Here is a 26,700-nt window from a genome sequence, read left to right as displayed (position 1 = left end):
GGGGCCCGGGGCAGCCGCGTGGGGGCGGCGGGAGAGGCAGGGGGGCAGCGAGTACGCGGGGCGGCAAGGGGCCCATGGGGTGGAGTCGAGGAGGCCCCTGGGGGAGTCGTTGGCTCTGGGGCTAGGGAGCCCCTCTAGCCATACGGGGGGGGGGGGGGGGGGGCGGGGGGGGGGGGGGGGAGAGTGCGGGTGGGGGGGGGAGGGGGGGGGGGGGGGGGGGGGGAAGAGCTGGGTGTAAGCGGGGTTGGGGGGTTGCCGCCGGAGGTGCTTTGTGACCGGACAGCTCTTTCAGTGGCAACATGACCTGTTCCCACAATGTGGTTTTTCTACTGGATGTGGCCAGCTCCCTGCAGAAGAACCAGCTCCAGCTGGGCTGCCTGAGGATTCTGAACTACTTGGGCTGCAGGTTTGGCCTGGCCAAGGTCCGATGGGGTTTCAAGTTCTTTGACTCGCTGGGCGCCCGAGGCAGAGCCTCACGGGTGGGTGATTTCCGTGAGCTTGGGCCCCGCAGCTGGGAAGACTTTGAGGAAGAACTGGAGTCCAGGTTTGGGGTGCAAAGCCACAAATCTCACTTACCTGGGCCAGCACCCAGAGCCGCCCTCACCCAGAACGTGCTGAAGGAAACACTACTGGATTACCAATGGGATCGACCTGAGATTACCTCACCAGCCAAACCATTCTTGAGGAGCCAGAAGAGCAGGTTGATTGTGGCCCCCGATGAGCCACTTGAGAGCCACATGCCCTCTGAGGGCTTTGTGAATGCCATCTTTCTTTTCTCTCCTTGCCCTCATTCTCAGAGGGAGCTACTGCAGTTTGTATCTGGAAGTGATGTCCATTCCTGCTGTGATTTGCCCTCTTCTCAAGAGGTGGCAGAGAAACTCTTACCCAAGAGAGTCCAGGAGATGATTGCAGGCCAGAAAATTACCCTGTATTGGGTGGACACTGCTGAATGGTCCAAGGTAATGCGAGAGACTGCAGCAGAGGATTTAAGCCCAGTGATAGCGTACCACCCTCTAGCAAAAAGTAACAGAGGGTCCTGTGGCACCTTTAAGACTAACAGAAGTATAGGGATGATGACTTGCATCTGAAGAAGTGAGGTTCTTACCCACGAAAGCTTATGCTCCCAGTACTTCTGTTAGTCTTAAAGGTGCCACAGGACCCTCTGTTACTTTTTATAGATTCAGACTAACATGGCTACCCCTCTGATACTTGACACCCTCTAGCAGTTATCCAACTGCGCAGGCTGATGTCAGGTGGCTTTATAGTTTAACCTTTTGGTGGGAGGTGACTTTCATTACAAATGAAATGAGTAGAATTAGCTGCTTAATAGTTAATGGGCATCCCTGCTCAGCTGAGGCCCATGACTGGAATGGCAATTACCTTTGTTCAGATTTAGGTACACTGGAAGATGGCGAACCATGTCAAAGTGCTTATCTATTAAAGCACCTGCACTCCCACTTAAGGCAATGGATGAGACATTGACTTAAGTGGGAGTGCAGGTGCTTTAATAAACAGCCTGCAGGTGCTTAAATACGTGGGTGCCTAAATTCAGGCATCCAAGCTTGAAAACTGGCCTTACCTTCTTAAATAGGGATGATAATACCTTCCTTGCAGGGTGGTTGTGTGGATTTGCTAGATAGTGATTGTAAAGCACTTGAAAAACCCTGCTGTACTGAAGTGCCAAGTATAATTAAGCATAAAAGTTAAGGAGGCAGGAAGCTATATTTAAGAAGGAAAAAGACAAATAGGCCATCCCTCGCCCCAGTACCTTCTTAGACATTCTCTTGCAACATTTTCTCTAAAAACATGACGAATATTTCAATTTCCTCATAGTGATCGTCTTATTGACAGTACTAATTTGTTTCCTTGTTTCATTTCAGGTGCTAGACTCTCCAGATCATTCTGGGTACTGGACCATCTTTGAACTGATCCGCCTGGTGGGAGGCACCGTTTTGCCATCTGAGACCTTAATTCAGGGTTTGAGTCACCACAGAACAGAAGCAGCCCCTCTCTTTTGTAGAGAGTCCAGCTCCTCTAAGCCACAATTTGTGCCATGGACCGCAATCCTGCCCTTTGCTTCAACCTTGAACTGCCTGCTCTCTAAGCCTTCTGTATTCCAAGCATCGTTCCCGCAGCAGGAAGGAGCATTATTCCTCAGCAAGCATGGTAATGGAAGGGGTGGCCAGGCTATAATTAATAATGGATTCTGTGTTAAGAGACCAGAGCCATGATGCTTTCCTCTTGCTAAGAGCACATGTAGAGGACTCCAGTTATTTAAGGAGATTTCAAATGATAAAATAGCAAGACAGCACCCTGAATAAACTCCAAAGGGGTCACTCATATGTAAGCCAACAAAACTAGGCTTGGAAGGATTAAGTTTTTACGGGTAAATGTTGGTGAATGTCAGTTTCACCATATACACACAAACCAAAGAAACAATATTTCCATCTATAATAATCAAAATTTACCGATGGATGAAGTATGAAAAATGCTTCTTGAGAACTTCTTAGAGTTTGATTCAAGGGTATTTACGGTGTATATTTTGACATGTGATGTTGATGAATTGTATTATCAGTTATAAAGCTTTAACTTTTTGAATCTGTGTCTGCCATTAAATAATTAGGGTCTGACTTCCTCTATTGCAGGGGTCAGCAACATTCGGCACACAGCTCGCCAGGGTAAGCACCCTGGCGGGCCTGGCCAGTTTTATTTACCTGCTGACGTGGCAAGTTCGGCCGATCATGGCCCCCACTGGCTGCGGTTCGCCGTCCCGGGCCAATGGGGGTGGCGAGAAGCCGCGGCCAGCACATCGCTCGCCCGCGCTGCTTCTCGCTGCTCACATTGGCCCGGGACGGCGAACCGCGGCGAGTGGGGGTCGCGATCGGCCGAACCTGCCACATCAGCAGGTAAATAAACTGGCCCGGCCCGCCAGGGTGCTTACCCTGGTGAGCCGCGTGCCGAACATTGCCGACCCCTGCTCTATTGTTTGACACCCCCCATTGTGAAAATTTAAATAAAAAATTAAAAATGCTTTAAAATAAACGAATATCTGTTGACATTATAAAAAATACAAATTGAATTCTGCCCAGCCTAAATATAACTGTCGGCCTCTGTTGCACTGTTTCTGAATGAATATAGATAAGTAATGGACAGGAGCCTAATTTGGGACCTTCTGAAGTACTTGTACCTATTGCAGAGCCTTGTGCACATGCATGTGTGTGGGTTCCTGTGTGGAGGTCCCCTCTCTTTAATCTGCACCACTTTCCCTTTGCTTTCCTCTGGACAAAGAGAGCTGAATGGGAGACCTCCTTCAAAGCTGATCAGATCAGCTTGCAGGGTGTAGCTTTCCAAGAGATATGCAGTGCTTGTTTTTCCCCAACATGAGCTGAGCTTGCTGTTTCCACAGTGCTCTCAGCCCTTGTGCTCAGGACCACAAAAGCTCAGATCTTCCCTGTGGTCCCATAGCATACTTACCACAGAGCCACTGCCTACCTAATCCATGAGCTTTTTGTACACTTGCTGCTGAGTCTTCTGTTCCTTCGCCCATTGTTTGTTTTTTCACCTTGAATAGGAGTAGAGAAGCAGTGGAGATGTGCAGTGATTTTGGAGCCCATAGCCATGAACCAGAGACACTTCCAGAGTCCAGTCAGCATCTTCCTGAAAGGCACCTTGACAGACTGGAATTTGGTGAAGGCTGACAGCTTCCTCACTGAGAGCTGGATACTGCAGAGCTCCCAGGAAGGACAATCCGAACAAGACACATTGTTTCAACAGCTTGTAAGAAGGCTAATTACTGAAGAACTACACATGGTAAATGTTCCTTCCTGTACTTGGCTGTCTAGAATTTGCCAAAAAATAGCAGACACTTGTATTACAGTGATGAGGGCTATCTTAGTAGTTTGATAAATATTATGATAGTCTGCTCCACAAACTCATTTTTTGTTCTAAATTTAGAAGCTTTTTAAAAAAATTCAGTCTCTAACCTAGTTGTGAGCTGCCCCTTCTGCCTTCCGAAGGCTCGGCTCCCTAGAGCTAAGATCAAAGTGTAGTGTCTGTTCTTATCAGTTTAATGTCTGTGTATTTCTAGATAACCTAGATGTCTTTTCCCTTCATATAGATTGCTGAAGTGTCTCCATCTGAAGTTTGGTGCCCCTGCACTGGAATTTTATCCCCTGTCTCTGACACCGTTGCAGTCCTTACCCTATTCTGCACTGAAAAGGCTGCTGAAGTTCAGAGATGTCTCCTCCAAGGAGCTGTGACCAAGAGTTCTTCCCAGGACTATGCCTTTCATCTTCCAGAAGTTGTGAGCAGTGTGTTGAGTCAAGTTGATACTTCAATCAGAGATGATCTAGCTAGTTCTGGTAAGTGTGTAGAATGCAAAATGAATCTCCTTTTGATAGTCCCTAGTTCTGAATTCTTAGAGATTGAAAATTGGTGTTCCTAGTGGAGTGTCTCTGGGCGGTGGGGCTTGCTCCTGCTGATTATCTGCCACGGTTCAAGTTTGCTGGACCTAGGCTACCGTGGTGGTGGTGGTGAGTGGTGTTGTTGACTGAGCATTTGCTTTATTACGCTTATTGGTAAGGCTCGGTGACATGTGCCAGGTAGTAGAAGGCTTTGGGAGTGCTGAGGCCACTTGAAATTTTCTTAATTTCATTCTAACGTTTGCCTTTCTGTCCAGACGAGACTTCAGTTCCAGAATGGGTCCAGCAAGAACTGTCCTGCACAGATGGCTGGAATCCTGCAGTAGTTGAAGGGTGGTACTCTCTATCGAACATCTGCGGAGCAAGTTCAGATTTAATGGAGTCATTCAGGTAATTCTCTTTCACCTATCCCTGAATATCATTTGGACATTGTTACTTTAGTCCAGGAAATGTCACTTACATTTCTCTAACTAGTCTCTAAAACTCTGCATAATTATCTAATACTTGCAATGCTTGTTAAATAGATGTTACTGTACCGGCTTTACAGAGGGGTAAGAACCAGGGCTAGAATCCAGGAATCCTGACTAGACCAGCAGTTCTCAAACTGGATTGGGAACCCATTTTAATGGGGTCATCAGGGCTGGTTTAGACTTGCTGGGGCCTGAAGCTGAAACTGAATGAAGCCTGAGTGCCACCGCCCAAGGCCAAGGCTGAAGCCTGAGGCCTTCAGCGCTAGGCGGTGGGACTCAGATTACAGGACCCCTGCTTGGGACTGAAGCGCTTTGGCTTTGCCCTGCCCATGCCCAAGATAGCAGGGCTCTGGCAGGCTCAGACTTCAGTTCCCCCTCCTGGGGTGATGTCGTAATTTTTGTTGTCAGAGAGGAGTCACGGTTTAATGAAGTTTGAAAACCCCTGAACTAGACCTATGTCCTTTGATGCTGTGGTGATCGGTATTTCTAGGACACCAAAATGAGACAGAGATACCGCAGACTTCACCCCTTAAGATTTAGTAAAATCCAGGGCAATACAGTGAAGTCAATTGGCTCATTAAGAAGGAACTTTGTTCCTATTTATGCTTACTGGTGCCCTGTGAATGCTGACTGACTATAATGAAATCATCCTAAAGGGCTTGCTGTGTGAAATATGCAAAAATACTTACTGAGGGTCGGGATATGATTAGATTATCTGAAACTGTGTTCTTGGCATTGGTCAGTGACATGTCTGCTTTATGAGAGGAATTCTTATTTTTTTCTGAGCATCACCTCTTTAGCATAAACTAAAAATGTTTTCCTTTTTCTCTGTGCCAGCACACACACTCTAGGTTTTGAGAGCAAGGGGTTTGGAGAAAGTGGGGGTTCTCTAGTAGGTACTGTGCAGGGGATCAGGCTGAACTTTCCTGAGATGAGGGTGGGTGGGCAACCTGCAGTGGGAGTAAGGAATTCCTCTCGTTCCCTGCTTCTGCTGACATCTGTTTTTAATTGCTTTGACTTCTGTACAGGTTGCTGCAGGCTGTTTCTGCTACTGAGAAGGAAGAGGCCTCCCAGCCTGAAATGGAGCTGACACACTGTCTGTCTGAGTTCTACCAGAGAAAATCTAGTGAAGCATCTGCCACAGCTGAGCCAAGGGACCACAAAAAAAGACGTATGTCTAGACTAGGATTGCGTGAGTGCTGAGCATTCCCGTCATCCTATGGTCTTCTGCATTTTGCAGCAACGTTCTTGGTAACATGAAATTTGAACACCTGACCTTCCCTGAGCAAAGGCACAGTTCTGAGCTGCCTCAGATGGTGGCAGTGTAGCGTGTTTATTAAAGGGCAATATTATTTATGCATAAAATGAACCCTGCGCCCCAGTTGGAGCCAAGCGAAGCTGTATGGATATTGGCAAAACCATTTTCAATAACCATGCAATATGCAAATCTTTGCACTTTAGTTGCCTATTGCCTTCTGGACTTCTCATCTATATGCCCACAACTAACATGACCTCACATCTTCTCCATTTTGTTCTAATGTTAAAAAATTAAGAAAACATTTTAACCAACTTTCTTCTCACAATATTTAAGCATTAGACATTTCAGTATAATAATTCAGGGATACTTTATGAATCTCTTGGGCTGCTAATCCCCTACCTTTTCAGGGGAAGTTTACCTAGCTGGGATATAGTGGTGGAGTTATATAAATAAGAAACAGCCTCATATTACAGAAATTGAATTCTTTCTGACATAGGGAAGGATGCTTTAGTCTCTAATGCAGAACTACGGTTTTTACCCAGTTAAGCAGCTCCACTCTGGGAGCATCTGAATCATATAATCCCTGTATAGCTATTTCTCAGTGACATTTCAGTTAATATGCAGATTTCCATACTCTGTATTATAAACCCTCTGCTCTAATTAGACTCTGTACTCAGGATTTTCAAGCTGCTTGCCTGCAACAAATATACCACTTAATCATCATTCTCTCTTCACTGAAGCAGAAAATCCCTAAAATGTACATTAAAAATTAAGAGAAAATGCCCAAAAAGCACTGAAAAATGGGGTTTGCTTTTTAAAATTAAAAAACTGTATCTCACTGTTTACAAGTCAGCTGGGCGCTTGTCCCCACTATAACTCCTATACACCACTACCTCGGTATAACGCGATCCGATATAACACGAATTCGGATACAACGCGGTAAAGCAGTGCTCCGGGCGGGGCTGGGCTGTGCACTCTGGTGGATCAAAGCAAGTTCAATATAACGCGGTTTTACCTACACGGTAAGATTTTTTTGGCTCCTGAGGACAGCGTTATATCAAGGTAGAGGTGTATATGGATTTATATTGTCCATCCGTCACTGTTGGTAAACAAAAATGTATTGAAATTATTCAGAAGACATGAGCCTGACTCTTAAGGAGAGGGAGGCAGGAATGACAGAACCTTTAAAGAATTTTTAATTTTTTAAGCCATTTTCCCCTCTCAATTTGAGAGCCCATTTTGAAACAAGACTGGAGAAGCCTTTTGTTAAGCTGGTAAAAATTATGTTCTGAGCTAGAAACAGTTTAGCTTACAGCCTGGTTTTTAGTCCAGGATACAACTGTTGTCTTGAAAACAGGAAGTTGAGCTTGCTCTAACGTCCCCCCCCCCACACCTTGTGTAACATGATACTCTCATCCTTACTCTAAGATGAAGCTACTTACCCTTGGCTCCTTTTTGAATCACTAGTGGGGTTGCCCCTCTAGTACCATTTCTCTTGTAGAAAGCACTGAGCACAGTCCAAAGGCCAGGTGCCCGGAATAATTGTTTGAGAGCAGTGTACCTATACGTTACGATTACGTTGGGTATGTGTATTGCATACGTTTCAAGATCATAATGTGGCAAGCTAACTGAAAACAGTTAGCAGTCTCTGTTCCTTCCTAGGTGAACTGGAGATCCACTCTTCAAAAAGGAGGCTGAGCCTAGTGAAACAGGCAGAACCACCTGCCTGAGTCTTTCCCTCACGTTCTGAATTCTTATTGCCCCATCACTGTGCTGAAGGAAGCTAACGTTGCTGTACTGAAATTTACATTTTAAACAGCCAAAAATGTATTTTAACAATGCAGCATCTGGCCTGTCTTGTGGTGCCAGTGTTCTGCTGGATGGTGTCTTGTCTGAATTCCAACTCCTCTGTGCCCGATGAGAATTTAACCTTTTGTGATCCTGCAGGGGGGGTTCCCCGGACTCCCGTCAGGCAGAAGATGAAGACCATGTCCCGCTCCCTGCAGATGTTGAATGTAGCAAGGCTGAATGTAAAGGCTCAAAAGTTTCAGCCAGATGGAGTGCCACCAGCAGCTGGTGAGAAGGTACCCCAGAAGCTGTTAAGGAGATCAGATGATAAGCTGGAAGAAAATCGAAGAGTGCTGAAAATCTCCATAGGTACATGTCAGACAGGTTTATCAGCTCTGGTGTTTGTGACGGAGCAGAGCAATTCGGTAAAGTGCACAGCTAGGCAACAGATTCAGGTTTGGGGCACTCTCTTGAGATTCCATCTCTTCACACCAGTGGGGGTGAAGCTCTTTCCCTCTTGAGGTTTGCTTTGTAGACCTTTATACTGACCTATTGGACTGCATAGTTGTAGCATAGGATGTGGTTAGTTACTCCTCCAATTGCAAAATAATTGAAAACAATGTGAGACTGCATATGGGAGGAAATAAAGATGTCCAAGCATCTAGGTGTAGGTGGAAATATACCCATATTCCTTAGTTATGCCCATGATATGTGAGGCTTTCTTGTCTTAAGCTTTATTCTAAGGCAAAGAAAGGCCCTGTGACGCTACCTCTAGTGTTGATCTATTCCTGTCCTCCCTCTTGGGATTTTGAGGAGGGATGTGACTGGGTGGCACTGAGGCTAAAGCCCCAGGAGCCCAGGCAGGATTTCATTTGAATCTGATGTGTTGGCTTTTGTTTTCATAATTTGGAAGTGAAGGCTGTGCCAGCTGTAGTACTATAGCTTTTTACTGCTATTATGTATAGCAGAGGTGGGCAAACTACGGCCCGCGGGATGCTCCTGGCCCAGGAGGCTAGCCCCCGGCCCCTCCCCCACTGTTCCAGTGCAGTAAGGGGGCGGGGAGCGGGGGGGGTTGGATAGACGGCAGGGGAGTTCAGGGTGGTGGTCAGGGGGCGGGGTGGTCAGAGGGCGGGGAACGGGTTGAATGGGGGCAGGGGTCCAGGGGGGCCGTCAGGAAGGAGGGGGGAGTTGGATTGGAGGGCGGGGGGGCAGTCGGGCAGGGGTTCTGGGGGCTGTTGGGACAGGGTGTGTGTGGATGGGGCAGGAGTCTGGGGGGGGGCTGTCAGAGGGTGAGAAGCAGGGGAGCTTGAATAGGGGGCAGGGCCGCGCCATGCCTCGCTGTTTGGGGAGGCACAGTCTACCCTAACCGGCCCTCCATACAATTTCCGAAACTCGATGTGGCTCTCAGGCCAAAAAGTTTGCCCGCCCTGATGTATAGTAATAGTCCTGTGCACATGTGGGGAGGCTAGCAAAGCGCCTGCCACTCCAGACAGTAGGTCTTTCAGGGCCTTGCTGCCCCCAGGGCTTGTTGTCTGTCACTGGCATATTAGAGGTAGTCTGGAAGCCTGTTTTGGTCTGAGAAGGACTAAGAGCTTTATCAGTTCACCTGCCTTGGGCCTGAGTTGAGGATTCCTGAGGGACTTCTTTTGTAAATCTTCTGTTGGCCTGGCCATCATGTTGCAAGAGAACTGCTGTTACAACCCCACTCTGTTACATGGGCCTGGTTACTGGAGAGGACAGCTATATCTGCCCATTCGTTACCTCTTGCTTACAGTTAGTTTGCTCTGCTTAACTTGCAGATTTCAAAACTGAGGAGGAGATGCTTTCCAATTTAACTGCCAATTACCAAGAGGCTGTGGTTAATGGAGAATTTCTGATGTTTGTGTGTGCACGGAATATGGTCACAGCCATTAAAAGCTTTCTGAAACTAAAAGATGCCAAAGAAAGAGAGGTAGGCGAATCTGTCGACAAATGCATATGCTGAGGCTGTGCTTTCAGTGAACAGGGCTCTCCAGTTATTTCCACATGTGGGGATAAAGATCTATGTCTCCAGGCTCTTAAACTCTAGAAATGTGAGTGTTTGGTTAAAATTACATGCCGGGATCACTGCTGAAGTACGAGATTAAAGAAAAACTCACTAAATTCTAGAACAGGGGTCGGCAACCTTTCAGAAGTGGTGTGCCGAGTCTTCATTTATTCATTCTCATTTAAGGTTTTGCGTGCCAGTAATACATTTTAACGTTTTTAGGTCTCTTTCTATAAGTCTATAATATATAACTAAACTATTGTTGTATGTAAAGTAAATAAGGTTTTAAAAATGTTTAAGAAGCTTAATTTAAAATTAAATTAAAATGCAGAAGCCCCTGGACCAGTGGCCAGGACCCAGGCAGTGTGAGTGCCGCCTTTGGCATGGCTGCCATAGGTTGTCTATCCCTGTTCTAGAAGTGTGTGTGTGTGTGTGTGTGTGTGTGTGTGTGTGTGTGTGTGTGTGTAAATGAGCCAGTGCGCACACAAAAACCTGAGCTCTTCTGCCTGAACTGGCTCATTTATACAAGAATCAGACAGTTATAAGAAATGTACAGGGGAGTCGCATCTTACGCGGGGGTTAGGTTCTAAAGGCAGCACGTAAGGCGAAAATCGCGTATAGTCAAACGCTCATTGAGTGGAATGGCGGGCGGAATCGCTCGCACTACAGGTACAGTATTTAAATTGTTATTTTTCTCTTTTTTGTTTTGCCGAGCTCGTGTAGTTAAAATCGCGTAAGTTAAATGCGCCTATGATGCAACTCCACTGTACTGCCATGGAGTTCTCTGGAAAATTGTTTGTAAACTAAAAACTGATTTGGTACTGGTTCAAAGGAAAATGTATTTAAGTTCATATTTGAAGCAACAACTAGAGAGTTGTGGATTCATAAGGTTATTTAGAAACAAAAAATTGGTCAGTTCACAAATAATTGAAGGGGGGGAATACTGTGTGGCAGATACAAAATTCCAAAGTTCTTTTGAGGGTCCTCCAGTCAAAACCAGATCTATGTCTGCATACTTTCCTGCCTCCTAATGCTTACATTAGCTACATTTTAGTACAGATAAGCCCACATGTGTGGATGAACTGCAATAATATTGAATTGGTTTCCTTTCAGACACACCAGATTATTCATAGACATTAGAGATGGAAAAGGCCTATCGTGTCACATTTAGTTCTTCCTCTGCCAGAGGCCAGTGCAGGATTGTTTGCCACAAGTGGTTTGGGTTTTTTTAATCTCTTCCCACTAAAATGTCTGCCACTTCTGTTGGGAATTATTCTGTCTGCTGTTCTCAGCCCGTGGCCCAATCAGCACATAGCCGTGGCCCATGTGACTTCCTCAGGGCTATACAGGTTGTGTATATATTTTGCGGCTGAGGCCCACATAACACAGAGAGAGCTGCATATGTGGCCCACAATGGTAAATAGGATGAGAACCACTGGTCTAACTGATCTGAGTCTCAGGCAGGTTTTCCTGGTAGTCTAAATTTTCCTTGCTTATTTTCATCCCATTACTCCTTATTGTACATTCTTGTACTACTTTACTAGCTTCAAGACCTGGATTTTTTTTATTGAGTTGTTTTCCATAATACTGAACAAGTTAGAATGAGAACTTGCTGCATGATGAGAGAAAAAGTACCTTGGAGCCCCTGTGCTATGTTTCTGTGTATTTGCAGGTGGCCTGTCTGGACGGAGTCCGAAGTCATCTCCTGAAGACCAGCAAAACCCTCCGACAACAGTATGATGTCAATCCTGACAAGGAAACCAAAGTCAGAGAGTAAGAGGCACAATATTCTATTTACTGCAACTTAAACCACTGCCGTTTTGATTAGCTATTTTAGAGGTCATTTTGCAGTACAACTAGAGATGTGTTTCTATGGGCAGATCTTCTGGGATAATTTCTGTATCAAAGTGCGTGAATATCCACTGCAGTGAAAGCTTTACTACAGCAAGATACTACAGTGTTTGAGAGCATGTCACTCCTTTCAAGGAAAACTAACCAAATGAATTTTGTATTAATAATCCCCCTCCTCCCCCCGCAACCTTTGAAAGGTCTAGTCAGTGAGCAGTAACTTGAATGTGACTGTTTGACTAGAAAGAGGGGTAATAATTACTTACTTTTTCTGTGTAGGTGTCAGCTTCAGGTATTTCTGCGCCTTGAGATGTGTCTGCAGTGTCCCTCGCTACAGAGCAGCACAGATGAAATGGAGCAACTGGTGGAGGAGGCAAGTAAATAGGGCTGGGCTGGGCTTCTAGATGGGAATGGAAATGTTGACCTGGATCACGTAGCTTTCCCAGCCCAATTTTCTTTGCTCACACCATAAGGCTGGTCTTGGAGTGTTTGATCTGTGACACTTCTCCCCATCTGATCTTCTCTTACAGATGACCGATATGCTGCGCATTTTGTCTCTCACTGAAGACCCAGGGTATCTTACAAAGTTTCTTGAGGAAGTCTTAGTATCGTAAGTGCTTTATGGTGATGATTAAATATTAAATGTTATCCCTGAAATATAGGCTTGGTTAGGTACCTGTCATAGGTAAATGGCAAACTTTTGAGCACGGATTTCAGGTAGCTTTGTAAAGCTGTCATGAAAATGTACTAGCTCAGATGCAATCCACTTGCCATACTTTATCCTGATTGTTAAAGAATAGACGTGATATTTTACTTGCCCATCAAAAACGGCTACTTGCCTAGGGCGAGTAGAATTTTAAGTCATGGTAAAGGCACAGGTACAAAAGTTGGAAGTGAAATCTCACAGGGATGGATTTTGTGGCTTTTGCTACCTATTGTGTGTTTGACATGTATTTAGGCTTGGAAGGGTTAGATTATTTTTTTTCCCCAGTAAATGCTGATTTCACCATAGGCACACAAATAGATGAGAAATATTTACATGGATGCTAACTGAAATTTACAGATAGACAAAGCAATAAACAGGCTGCTTGAGAATTTATTAAAATTTGATTTAAGACTATTTTGACAAGCTGCAGTCCAGCAGTTATAAAGCTTTAACATTTTGAATCATAGTATTGGTTGTTAAATAATTGTCTGACCCATCCCATAACTTCCCCCATTGTGAAAATTTAAATAGATTAAAATAAAATGCTTAAAAATAAACATTGATATCTGTCAAAAGTAAAAGTAAAAATTGAATTCTGCCAAGCTTACCTATATTGTATATCTGGTGGTACCTTCTAGATATATGGACTCCATACCGAAGACCCTTGGGGGTCTTTACTACAGTCTGGGTACGCAGATTCCTCCGAAGTTGGCATCTGTTCTGCCTGCAGACTTCTTCAGTGATGACTCTATGACTCTGGATAGCAGATCGCCAACTCTTCCTCCATCTGTGACATCAGTCCCAGCTCACAGCACAGCCTCCCTAAGCACTGAGACGGATCAGTTGGAGGAGCTGCGCACTAGATCTGCCAAAAAGAGGAGGTGATATTTCCTAAGGGAGAGGGTTTTATTTTGTTCACAGCCCTGTGATTGAGTAGCTATCTAATCTGTAGTCCCCATCCTGGTGAGCTCAGTTGCTGGATAACTAACCAGGGCTGATCTTGGTAAGTATCTAATGGATTAGTTCATGCTATTTAGGCCCTCCGTTAAATTACATTAAAAGCTGTGCCATGCTTCTGGGAATATGGTTGTTTTGTCCATGGAAATGGAACTGTGCTGTGATGGGCTTGTAAGAGAGAATTGTGGCTTGGGCCTTTGACCTAAATTAAACCCAGAAGACACATTAGTTAAAAATTTGTCAAACTACTTTCTTTAAAACTAGCATTAGTCATTAATCCAGATATAAACAACATAATCATGCTCCATGGGAACAATCATGGCCTACTGTGTAAATTGATTAGCCAGGTAAATGAGTTGGAATCCTGCCTTTGTGATCTGTTGCCCAATTTCTCTTCTGGGAGGGGTTCCATACCCCAGGTTGGTGTGTGTGTTTATTTTTTATAAGAAATCAAATCACCACCAGATTTCTTAGTCAGACTACAATGGAGTTGAATGAAACCCACACAAACAAAGAATTTGCAGTCTAACTCCATGTGTGCTGAATGTTTTGCACACTCTGGGATATCCTGCAGTTTTAATAGTGTCACTGATCTGTACAAATACCAAGTCCATAAGTGCGTTCTGTGGCGGAATCACACTGTGCAATATATTTCTTTGGGAACCTGAGGCGTTAAAGACGAGACTGGATTACTCGTTGCAGTGGCTGAGCCTAGGTGATACGTTTTTTTTTTATCAAAACACCTAAAGGCTCCTTGCTGTATAGATAGGGTCCCTGTCCCAAAGAGCTTGCAGTCCTAATACAGATGGAGTCCGTAATATGACCTGCCTGCCTCACTAGAAACAAACTCAAGTTATGTTCCATATAAGAACCGATATCAGTAGAGCTGATACTTATATTTGTCTGTCTTTATTGTATCTTTGTTTCTTGTATCCTTTCTAAAGGAATAATGCATTAGCCAGACACAGGAGCATGACAGAAGCATCGCAGAATTTACGCCAGATTGAAATTCCCCATATACCCAAGAATCCCATCAGAAAGGTAAAGCTTTCCTAGAGGATTGGGTGTAGGTATCTGCTGCAAGGGTGCAGCAGCATTGTGATACCACACGTGGGTGCATGTGTTCTTTGCCTGTTAAGTGCCCTGTATCAGCTGCACAAGGCCAAAATCATTCTGAGGCAGAATTTTTTGAGAACTGAAACGCTTGTCTAAATGTTTCACACTTATGATTTTGAGTATAAACGAGCAGTGTAACACTTATTACATCTTCATTTCAGGAAAACTCTCACTGTTACTTGGCCACTGAGAAAGCCCAACAGCTGCTTCCCCTGCAGAAGGAGGCAGTGCAAGGTATGACAACTAGCTTCTCCATAGAAAGCTAATTGGTTCCCCGCACAGCTGATTTCATTGTACATTGTAGTGAGCCAGGAGTGTTCCACAAATAGAGAGACGGGAAATCTGCAGGAAATGTTCCCGCAGTCTGTGGAAACTTCGGGGAAAACTATCGGCGTTCATGAGTGAATTCACTCAACACGCTGATAGGCCGTTGGGTAAGTTACTGAATAATTTTATAAAAAGTGACTAATTTCATTCAGTTTAGTCTCAAAAAACATACAAAATGTCAGTCTCCCTTGATCTGCCAATTTCCTTAGATCTTCTGTCCTTCTGCGTCACTCCTGCACAGAGGATCACAAAGATATTTGATAGAACAACCATTGGGCTTCAGTCACCACCCCACTGAGATGAAGGGGGCAGTTCATACTCCGTTCTTCTCAAAGCTCTCATATGTGTCATGTTCGGGAGGATATCTTTGTAACTAGAAACTTGTTAATGTCTGTTTCAAACTTCAAGTGTTCTATCAAATGTAAGGTAACAAACCTCACAACCACCTGTGCTGCAGCTCAGATTCTCTATGGTGGATATTTCCCATGGTCCTAATCGTGATCCTTTTGGTGCTTTGAATTCAGCCTTCCTTCTTAGGGTTCCCTTGACTGTAACCTACAGAAAGAGGCTAAGTAGCTGACAAGTGTAAATTAAAAAGGAACCCTCATAAGAGAACTCCAGGGTGGGTTTGGGGAAGGGCATGGATAGTGACTGTTTTCACCAGTACAAACTACCTCTTCAGTTATTGGGCTTTTTCACACCTTTGAAAAGTTATTTGCTTTCATCAGTGTTGGGTCTGTTTACATTCTTCTTACCTCCAGTGCCCCATGAGAGAATTACCTTTGTGGTATAGCTACTCACTTTTTGCCCTTTCTCGTGCTTTCAGAGGTGACAAAGGTGCGACGGAACCTCTTCAATGAAGAGATGCTTTCTCCATCAAAAAGGTCCCTGAAGAAGATGCCTCGAAGCCAGTCAGTATCGGCTGTGGAAGGCCTGAGACACAAACGCAGCTGCTCTGATGAGGATGGTAGAGGTGGATATGAGCTTACGCAATTGCCTATGTCTGGGATCTGCAAGAGAAACTTGCATTTACTTCCGCCCCGATCCCCTAACCCCCTCCCCCCCCCAATTCTGGCATCTCTTGTTACTAGTAAAATGAATTTGCTTCCTGTTATGAAGGAGATGGTGTTTTTAGCTCAATGCTGCAGTGTTTGGGTTGCAAATGGTGCAGGGTAATATTTAAATCCAAACCTGTTTTCATCTGTAAGTTAAATATCTTCTCACAAAGAAAGAAACTGTTAATCAGTTAAGATTGCTTGAAGTGAACACCTACCCACACAAACCCTTACATGCAGTGTTTCCCAAACTTGGGACGCCACTTGTGTAGGGAAAGCCCCTGGTGGGCCGGTTTGTTTACCTGCCATGTCCTCATGTTCGGCCGATCGCGGCTCCAGGCCAATGGGAGCTGCTGGAAGTGGCGCGGGCCGAGGGACGTACTGGCCACCGCTTACCGCAGCTCCCATTGGCCTGGAGCAGCGAACCACAGCCAGTGGGAGCCGCGATTGGCCGAACCTGCAGACGCGGCAGGTAAACAAACTGGCCCGCCAGGGGCTTTCCCTACACAAGCGGCGTCCCAAGTTTGGGAAACACTGCTTACATGGATGCTTCCTTTAAGAGATGCTTTAGCGTACCTTAACTCTCAGACATCACATTCAACTTTCACTGACTTCACGCCTCTATAAAAGGGATGGAATCTGTGCAAATAACTGACAGTCCTGTCTTGAAGGCAGATTTGATCTTTTAATCCTTTTTCATGTGTCTGGCTGCTTTGGCACAAGAAAAATGAGAGATGGTCAAATCCTTATATAGACAGTTAAAATGTGGATGTCTGTGAGGGTACTGTGCATGCATCTGTCCCTAAACTCAATTCAATAGATAGCAGGGTTAGCCCCTGAAGTCCAATGTGTCTGTATTTCTATACTATTAAGTCCCATAATTATACAACTAAAGTTAAGCACAAACCAGACTCCTTTTACATTAATGCTACCTATTATTTCTATAGCACTATAGGTGTACTGGTGCATTACAGATCTATGGGAAGACAAGGTTCCTTCCCCAAACAGCTAACAACTTAAGTAGTTATTGGGGCTATTTGCAAGATAAGGACTTAAATTAGGTCTAATAAATGAGGGAACAAAGGGATATAACATAAAAGTTATGTGAATGGACTGTGTGCCCTGCTAGTTGCAAGATTTTATATATAAAACTCACCTTTAACTGTAAAATTTATATTGTATGTGAGGTGAACCATGAGAGTAGAGTGGCTGTTGTTTTGATGGTTCAAACTGAAGTGTACAATTGCCCACCTGCCCTGAATAGAGACTAAATGATATGTAGATGTGATCTGTAAGTCTCTAAAATCTTCACACTGCTGGCTCAATCCTATCCAAGCCACCTCACAGGCTTGGTTTAAATGTCTGATTGCGGCTTCATCAGTTTCAGATCATCGCAAGCTACTGACCAAGAGAGTCTCAGAGACGCCGCTGCACAAACAGATCTCCAGGAGGCTGCTTCATAAACAAATCAAAGGCCGGTGAGTGAATGGTATTTGGTAGTTCTGAAATGTTTTTAACCTAGTGCTGGGTGGCCAGGATGTGGACTGCAGACCAAACAAGTACTATGGAATTTAGCAGTGTGGATACAGCAAGACAACTTGTGGAGACTACAGGTCCCAGCATTTAAGTGAGGACAACCACCACTTGCTTCATTGTGCATATTAAGTGCATCTCTCATGCTTGCATCAAGTTGCCATTGTGCTCCTCAGGCAAAGTTGGGTGCCACTTCTTAGGGTTCCCCTACAAAGGTTGGTTTGGTGGTGTTTTATACAGAGTGTTATTAATGAGAACCAGGGGAAATCTCAGCTGAAGTTGGGCCTGTTCTCCTGTCTGTTACGTGTTTGTGCCACAGCTGGAAGGACATCCTGTGGCCAGATTGATCTCTTGATGGGAGGCAATGCCTACTAATCATACATTAAGATTACCCTGCAACTTGTTGATGTGGCCTTGTTAGCAAATGGTGCTCTCTGCAGCTCTGAAAAACAAATGTTTAGTTTACTCACAAACCAGGCATGGTGTTATGGGGAGTCTGAAACATTTTCACTGTTTCTCCAAGGTGTTCTGATCCTGGCTCTGACATCAGTATTGTGGAAGAATCTCCAGAGAAAGCCATGAGTGGTAGGTATTAATTTAATACATACTGATCACTTTCCTTTTTTTAACCTTGCTGCAGTTCATACTAAGATAGCACACTTCAGTCTGGATGATCCCCAAGGACCCTAAACTACAATATATAGAGAACATTGCAACCACCCCTGGAGTGGAAGGCAACAGTGAACTATACAGAGCTTTTAAGAAAAATGAGAACTTTAGGGAGACAGAACATAATTCTCCAAACTGGCCATATCACAACTATGAACATCTCAACTTTTGCCAGGAGTGCTTTGGGACCTCTGAAGCGGTATTTAAAAGACAGTACCTCCTAGCCTTGTGCTGGGACTTCCTCGTTTCTCTCCTCTAATATACTACAGCATAGTGTTTGAGGTTCTACAGAGTGTTAAGTGACCATGTGGTACCTGCTGCAGTGTCTTGCCCCCAGCTAAGGAACAGAACAGCACGGTGGTTTTGGGGTGAGATGAAATGAAGAGCAAAAACCAACAGTGGGATTAACTAGTCAAAAAACAAAACTATTATCCAAAGAAGCCCAAAACACTTTTTCCTAATATTACTTTTCTGTATAAACAACTGTTGTAGTTGCCACAGAATATTGAATGATTATGAATGGGAGGAGACGTGGCCAAGAGGCACCTGTTTAGATGGGGTGGGTGGGGTCTTTGCTATGAAGAAGTTTGGACTGGAAGGAAGCACATGTTGTCGTATTAGAAGTTCCCACTGAAGTTGGGGAGTTGGGTTTCCTTTTAACCCTTTTCATCTTCTGATTTTTCTCGAATGTTCCACAAACTAGCCCCTTCCCTGCCTGAGACAGTGTTAGTGAACAAATCATTGTTGGACAGCTGCAGAGAGATCCCTTCCAGAGACACTTGTCTGCCAGCTGTAGCTTCCTTTGGGAAGTGGTGTGTGTTTTGAGAGAGAAGGCCCTGATAGTATTACTCTTGACTTCCAGAAGTGGGTTTAAGAAGAAGTCCACGCATCAAACAGCTGTCGCTGAATAGGACACACTCAGGCTCTTTCTACTCCACTGCACAGCCCAGCTCACGGAATATGCAACGAGTACACTTGGTACAGCGAGAAGTGACATGTGTTAAGCAGGACATAACAGGTACTGGGGTTGGCGATCACACTTACTTACCTGGCATTAACTGCCATAGGTAATCTAGCTGCCAGATTCTGGTGCAGAAGCATTTGCTGATTGGCACTACAGACAGAACTCTTAAGGGTTCTGAGGCATCTGTTGTGGTGAGACCTGCCAGATAGCATCCATTATAGCCAGCAGAATATAGCATTTTTGTAATGGGAATCTCTGTGTTAGGAACCACTGTAGTTCCATTCTCCTATGAGAAAAGGAAGGTCTTATTACTCAGCCAGCCAAGAAACAATCAGACCCAAACCAATAAACCGCCTTACCCATTAAATGTAACATAACCCTGTCAGCAGCAGGCGTCCTAAAGCTGCTGCCAAACCCAGGTCTTCTATGTGGGAGCATAATGCAGTGCTTGATGGACTCTTCCAGATTTCCTTCTTCAGAAGGATTATAAACTGATTCCATGGAGAAGTTCAGGACTTAATTGTGCTATTCATCCGAACAGCTTTGTCCTTGAGGACTTTTTCCACATGTGTGTGTTCATCTATTAGTAACAGCTGTTTAGTGTTAGTTATTTTCCTGGGATAGTACAGAAAACAGTAATACTTAGCTCAGGATGTGAAACTTTGGGTAGCCAGCAAAGAGCAAATGGTGCCAATACTGTAGCCCTTTAATTGTCTCTGACCATCTGAGTGCTAGGAACAACTGTGCCCATCACATGTCAATGCTTGGTGCCCATCTAACTGCACTATGCTTTTTGAAGGCATTCCACAGTATCCTGATAACCCAACTATCCAGTCTCCCAAGAGGCTTCTCTTTGGAGCAGTTCTTGAAGGGAGCAGCCCTAAAGTGAAGGAGTCACTTGGAACAAGGAAAACAAGAAACAGCTCAGACTTGGAGGAACCAATTGCCTATCAGGTAAAACATCTTCCCACACTCTCCCCCTCTGCTTGTATGTACTTAGAGAGACAAGGTGGGTGAGGAAATAGCTTTTACTGGGCCAGCTTCTCTTTGGTGAGAGAGACAAGACAGTGTGGCTTGAAAGCTTGTCTCACCAACAGAAGTTGGTCCAATAAGAGAGTGCTTCACGCATTTTGTCTCTCTAATAGCCTGGGACCGACATGGCTACAGCTACACTGCATACACGTACTTAGTCAGACTTGTGCATCTTTAAATAGCTACTTCTATTTGTGTGAGACTTAAATTGTGCGTCTCTAGTCAAACAGCTTCTATGTTTTTATCGCCAGAAATGAGTGTTAAGATGCCATTACATACTAGTATTAAGCATGTTCTGTTCTTACCCTTTCCTCAGACTCCCCAGAAGCCCCTGAGCTCTGCCCGTAGAATGCCAAGGAAATCCCCTCGTACTCCACACAGAACACCAAAAACATTGGAGAAGACCCCTGGCAAAACTCCAGCTGCTAAGCAGACTGCAGCTAAATGCTTGGGAAGGTACTTCTCTCCTTCCAGACAGGAGAAGCCACCACCTGAGCCTAATGAAAAGAAGAGGGATCATTTAGCACAAGTAACTCCTCAGAAAGACTCTTCTCCGATGAGATTTCCCTCCCCTTACAAGGAGGTGGGGTTACAGACTCCAGAAAAGCAGGCTGGGAATGAAGTGCTTGATGATGTTTTTGGGTCACCTCTAAAAGATTCCAGTCCAGCAACTGCTTCATATATAGCAGCACAATTACTTTGTACTACCAAGGAAAAATCTATCACAGACCCACAAACTCAAAGACGCTCCTTGAGATCCTCCCAGAAAACAGCATCTCCAGCTTCTATTCGTAGGCAGACTCTTCACGTGGAGATTCAGAGAAATCCACAGCCAAATTTCCATTTAGAGTCCATGTCACAGCCAATGGAAGCAACTCCCAGGAAGGTCAGATGTGCAGCTCCAAAATCTTTGAGTCCAGTGGGTGTAGTGGCTGCTGCTTTATCTCCAGAAGCCCAAGCCACTTTGAGAACAGTGTCTTCATTTAATTCTCCTTTTGAATCTTCCATAAAGACTCCGTCCATAGATTCGCCTCCTCACTGTAAAACCAGAGAACTTGACGCGGAGTCTAATACACCTAAAAACCCTCCTTTGAAATCTCAAAACATTGCAGGCACATCCCCAAGGAAAGCCCTAGGGTCTCCTATCTGTGCACCTGAGCACACCAAACCTGGAGAAGAAAATTCTGCTCTTCCGCTCTCGAAGTCTGCTAGAAATAAGCAGAAACATCATAGTAATGGTAACACTAGGTTTCCTGCACAAAGCTCTCTGATCCATGAGCCCAGGGCTTCTGAAAGTGTCCACATGTTAGAGAGAAATGAACTGGTGGGTACAGATGCTCAGGGCTCTTCCCCAAGAAAGGATCAGAGTCTGGAAAAGCAACTGTCTCCTGAGCTTTCTGCTAAAGGACATGTGCAGATCTCAGATGCTGTGAGTGAGTGTGAGCCCTTAGATTCCTCTTCCTTAGGCAGCAGAAAGAGTGATGCCTCAGAAGCTAGAGTTTTGCCATCAGAAGAGCCTAAAGAGTCAAAGACTCTTACTGTTAAGAAACCCTCCAGATCTGATGTTCTGAATGCTTTGCCTGCTACCTCAAAGTCTGCCTCTCCGGCCTATTCATTGCGCTGCACCCCAGACAGAATGCAGCGGGAGGCTGCAGCCCGCCTAGGGAATCCTGAACTTCCAGCAAAGTTTTCTACTCCTAAAAGTCATTACAAGTTGGCCTCTGCTAGTCCACCTACTTATGAGGTTGAACTTGAGATGCAAGCTTCTGGCCTACCTAAGCTTCGCATTAAGAGGGTTGGTTCTGGCTCAGCCATGGAAGTACAGTCACAGCTGAAAACCGGCAAACCCAGTGGAGAGGAAAGTCCCTTTAGTGAACTTGCCGTGGCCTGGTGTGCTAGACACCCAGGAAAACTAGCAGCTGCCTGTGTTTCACCGTCCTGCTTTCGCTCTTCCAATAGCACGCCTGGGAAGGGTGGAGGGCAGACCTACATTTGCCAGTCATACACTCCAACTAGCTGTGCTTCTAACACCACCTCCCCATCTCATGTGGATGCTGGAGTTCCCTGGACACCGTCTCCAAAGCACAAAGGGAAGACTACCCCCGATGCCATCAAGGACTGGCCCCGAAGAAAAAAAGCAGCAAACAGCAATGCCAATGGTGGGTGTGGTCGATGTGAGAAGCATGTAGAATGTACAGGGAATGTGTCAGCAAGTGAAGAGGGAGGAACAATTTCTGACCAGTTCAGCAGCAGCAGTAAAGCTCTGCTGCTGGCTGACTTTGAACTGGAAGGGGTTTACAGGCTTCAGGACCAGTCACCTCCCAGCGACACTGAGCCCAGAGCTGATGACGGTGCTTCCACAGGGACTTTTGGCCTGAAATCCAGAAAGCGGACCTTTGACCTCCTGTCTCCAGAGGAGGAAACCAAATGGGAGGCTAAGAGGTCTTGCACAGCTAGAGACTACGTGGATCTGGTCAGCTCTTCCACAGATGAGAATAGCACAAGCAAAAGGAGGATATCCACAATGCCTCCTGGTAGAACCACCGCGTCTTCAAACAGAACTCCTGGGCAACAAAGTTCCATAGGGGATGACGATGTCTTCGGTGTTTCAGGTAATCAATTGTCAAGTATTACCCTACTGAAATTCAGAGATGCTAAATTTGGAGGCGCTGTAAGAACAGAATACAGGGGACTAGGAACATAGGCAGGAAACAAAGTGAGATGCAGCTGGGAACATGCAGCTAATACATCAGAAGAAATTTGAAAGGCAGATCCATTGGAATGAGATGGAAGGGTGATAATGGATAGCAAATTACATGAGTCATAATGCCATATTGCAGCTAAAAAGGCCAGTGCTGATTGGGGTGTATATGCAGTCACGTTGTGGACTGGGTAGTTAGCGCTGCAGCATCAGCATATTTGCCTCTGTTGTGGGAAACTCTAACAGAATATTGACAAATTGGAGAGAGATCAGAGAAAAGGATAAACTGACTGGCAGCTGGAGGCTCTTACAGGGAGGGAGGGATTAAGGGCTAAAATGATTGTGGAGTCACATCCCTGTCCCTATTCTTAACATAGTGAAAGGGTATTAAAACCCATGATAGGAGAGTCGTAATTTGGGGTGGTAGCAATGTGGTGTAACTAGGAGTAACGGAGTGGGGAGGAATGTAAGCTGCATATGACTGGGGAATCTCCCTGACATACGTATTAGGCTGGGGTGTAATAGCCTCAGGCCTTGGACATTTTAAATTAAATTGAGCAATATATTAGCCATCTGGAAGAATGCTGCGTTGGTTCATGGGATACAGAGTATGATTCTATGCTTCTCACCCCTAGGCTTGCCTGCTCTGGTACCAATAGCTTTCTTTATTACCGCTCACCCTTTTTCAGCATTATGCATTTCGCTCTTTAAACTCTTTTTAAGAGTGTTTTTTTTTCCTGAAGTAGGCACATGCAAGAATGTATTAATTGTACATGCAAGCATCACAACTGTATGCAGATGGCCATGTCAACAACTGGCCCTGAGCACCTGCAGTTTCTTATTTTCAGATGCAGTCATGGCAACTGCACACTGAAATAAGATGTGCAATTATATGCACATGTCCTTAACAGACTTGGAAATTACAACTAATTTTATTACGGGGGTTGTAGTCAGTATTGTAAGCAAGGCCCCAGGGATTTCATATCCTTGGAATCCATCCCTTGTTCTACAACTTAAGATGTTTTTTTAAGAATTGTTTCTATTCCTTATGGTTGCAAAGAGCCCCTTAACAGTGATGCTACTGTAAGTGATGCAGTGTCTGAGTCTGCAAACAGCCTGAAACAATAAGCACTAAAAGTTACAAACTGACCATTCTTCCTGGGTATTCTGTTACCTCGAAAGCTTAGTTATGTGCTTAAGGGAAAAGGGAAGTGTTGCTTACTCCTTCACACAAGAACCAGGGGTCACCCAGTGAAATTAATAGGCAGCAGTTTTAAAACAAACCCAAGGAAGTACTTTTTCACACAATGCACAGAGCTCCTGTGGAACTCGTTGGCAGGGATATGGTGAAAGCCAAAAGTATAACTGGGTTCAAAAGAAAAATAGATAAGTCCATGGAGTGTAGGTCCATCATTGGCCATTAGCCAAGATGGCCAAGGACACAACCACATGCTCTGGGTGTCCCTAAACCTCTGACTACCAGAAGCTGGGACTGGATGATGGGGATAGATCACTTGATAATTGCCCTGTTCTGTTCAATCCCTCTGAAGCATCTGGCACTGGCCTGACCGAAGACAGGATACTGGATTAGATGAGCTAATGGTCTGACCCATTATGGTGGTTCTTACATTCTCTGCTGATCACTTCAGTAAAATCATTCACATGTGCATATCCCAAATTGTCTCCTCCTCCTTCCTAGACTTCTCAATTTCCCCTGACAACCTCAGAACAGCAGTTGTTGAACACCTAGGGCAGAGTAAAAGCCAGCTCTTGACTGACTTGAAAATTTCCATTGTGCCACACCAGTGTGCTGCAGTAACCAGGGGCCTTGGCTACTGCCCAGAGGGCAGGACTTGGTGGGAATGCTGCAGTTTCACGTCTCATTGTGCTTCTCCAGGTTCAACTCCACCAGTGAAGGGCTCCCTCTCCGCTAGTGGTCTTCGAGCACTGACGCAGTCCCCCCTGCTCTACCAGGGACAAACACCGTCTCGGAAGAAGTGTGCCAAAGGTAACCACCTGTCATTTCATAAAGCCTTGCACTCAAATAGATTGTAGACCTGTGACCTGCCTGTGGTTAAGTGAGGTGGAAAGAGCACAGGCTCTGTACCTAGAAAAGGGGGTGTGGGGAAAGGGTGGAGGATTTGCTGTCTGTGCCCAGCAGGCTCCTGTTGCCAAGGAGTTTGGCCTTAGAACCCGAAGGTAAAACTGAGCTACATTTGCTTGGGATGGTGGGGAAGTAGCTTGGGGCTAACATGATTTAAAGGGAAATGGAGTTTACTGGTAGTGGGTTTCCTGGGACAGGTGCCGAGCTGTAACCCTGAAAGGGTAGATTTTCACTAACCCTTTGTGCCCTCTCCAGAAGATGAGTTGGACGTCTTTCACAGCATTACAGACCAAGAAGTGTCTCTATTCTCCAACGCAGGCTCCCGGAGGCGGCCCCTTAGCAGGACTTATTCACGGAAGAAGCTACTCAGCTGAATTCTGCAGCCAGAGAAAGAGTACTTGAATAATGATACACAGGTTCTCTCGCCCACTGTGTAGTACATGCTGCTGTCCCTGAGAGAGCGAGCTTGTTTTTGAACAAATGGGGGGCTCATTGCTATTGGGAGTTGGCTGTAGCCAGTGTGTGGGAATCCCCATCTCCACACCTGTGGGGTTTAATGAGGAATCAAGTGTTTGAATCAGCCCTATAAGCTCCTCCTCCTTCCATGGAGCTGGGAAAGAGGCAGTGGGAACCGGGAAGGCTGCTTAGGGTACACCAGAAATTCTGCTGGGGTTTGTGTGCCACAGATTGTCGGACCAGGTGAAGAGAATGGTCACTATTCTAGCGTTCTTTTGTAAAAATAAACTAATCTGAACTGCTGCTTTGTGCTGTGTTAGGAATTGTGGACCTGGCTCTGGGAGCTTGAAGGGCTGTTGGAGGAGCTAGTGCAGTCTTCTAAGCCTGAGCAGCAGGGGGGGAATATACTGTGTATTGCTCTTACATCACATGCACTTCCTCACCGCGAATCTAGTCTAATACAAGGCTGACAGCTTTCTCCTCTCCCAAATTTACAATGGGTGCGCTGGCCATAATCATCCAACAGCTGTATTCTCTGAGCAACTATCCCTTTGAGAGGGATACTGCAGGGGAACACTTGAGATTACAGTTCAGACAATGCTACTTCTGTCTACTAAATGACAGGGTGTGTAAATCTCCCCGCCCTGAAAAGCAAGGTGGCTAAGTGCTATGTGGATTGTACTTGTTGTGTGTAACTTCTCTCTCCTGTAAAATCTCATTGTATGGGTTGGGGACGATGAAGTGCACTTCCATAGCATGATAGGCTCCTTCCAAGCTCCAGCCTCACTGATTCTCATTTCAGTTTCCCCTGGGTAAGGAAGATCAGATGGCACTTAACAAATGCTATTAGTGGCCAGTCCCATGACTACTTGGGGATGCTGCACCTCCCTCCCTTGGGACTATGTACAAGTAGGGCGTTTGTAGCAACTACTCCTGAAGCAGAATGCAATGGATTCTCCTCGGCGGGAGGCTATTCCATACAGAAGGAGAAAAATCAACTGAGGTAAAAGCTTAGGGAAAGAAACAGCTGTGAAGCCTGGACTGTCCTAACCCAGCCTCTGAAATGAATATCCAAGCCCCTTGGAGCTGTGTTTAACATGCTGCTATCAAATGGCAATACAAGAAAAAAAGTTTCAGTCAAGTCTGGTCATAAGGGTCAGGTTATGGATAAGACATAGCAGACAGAAGTGTTGCCCTACCATAACTCTTTGAGAGGCTCCATCTTCCCAAGCCAGTGCCTCATCCTCAGGGGTTAAGTAAGTGCAGGAG

General features: G+C 45.3%; 1 protein-coding gene and 1 long non-coding RNA gene across 3 annotated transcripts; one reads left to right on the top strand and one right to left on the bottom strand.

Annotated features, from left to right (window-relative positions):
* The first annotated feature begins 227 nt into the window (after window positions 1-227).
* TICRR (TOPBP1 interacting checkpoint and replication regulator) lies at window positions 228-25,770 on the top strand. 2 transcript variants are annotated; one of them, XM_034784162.1, is made up of 22 exons: window positions 228-959; window positions 1,881-2,166; window positions 3,572-3,810; window positions 4,118-4,361; window positions 4,679-4,811; window positions 5,920-6,083; window positions 8,097-8,306; window positions 9,737-9,888; window positions 11,636-11,736; window positions 12,091-12,184; window positions 12,342-12,421; window positions 13,156-13,398; window positions 14,419-14,515; window positions 14,752-14,824; window positions 15,744-15,890; window positions 17,354-17,450; window positions 18,029-18,090; window positions 19,037-19,192; window positions 19,938-20,092; window positions 20,487-22,782; window positions 24,769-24,879; window positions 25,231-25,770. In XM_034784162.1, the coding sequence occupies exons 1-22, from the start codon at window positions 300-302 to the stop codon at window positions 25,347-25,349; spliced, it is 5,919 nt and encodes a 1,972-aa protein (XP_034640053.1). In that variant the 5' UTR covers window positions 228-299; the 3' UTR covers window positions 25,350-25,770. The 2 variants fall into 2 exon arrangements, with proteins under 2 accessions (XP_034640053.1, XP_034640054.1); XM_034784163.1 differs by having other exon boundaries at window positions 5,920-6,062; window positions 25,231-25,767.
* Window positions 4,689-19,954, bottom strand: LOC117884071. Its single transcript, XR_004647477.1, has 7 exons — window positions 19,223-19,954; window positions 15,719-15,850; window positions 13,126-13,382; window positions 12,078-12,462; window positions 11,599-11,711; window positions 7,592-8,269; window positions 4,689-4,775 (listed from the first exon to the last, which is right to left on the bottom strand). It is a non-coding gene; the product is annotated as an uncharacterized LOC117884071 (long non-coding RNA).
* Window positions 25,771-26,700: the final 930 nt, after the last annotated feature.

The sequence above is a fragment of the Trachemys scripta genome, chromosome 10 (assembly GCF_013100865.1).
Source record: "Trachemys scripta elegans isolate TJP31775 chromosome 10, CAS_Tse_1.0, whole genome shotgun sequence".
Lineage (NCBI taxonomy): Eukaryota > Metazoa > Chordata > Testudines > Emydidae > Trachemys > Trachemys scripta.
Note: the sequence above shows the minus strand (reverse complement) of the source record. Positions and strands in the feature narration are given on the sequence as shown.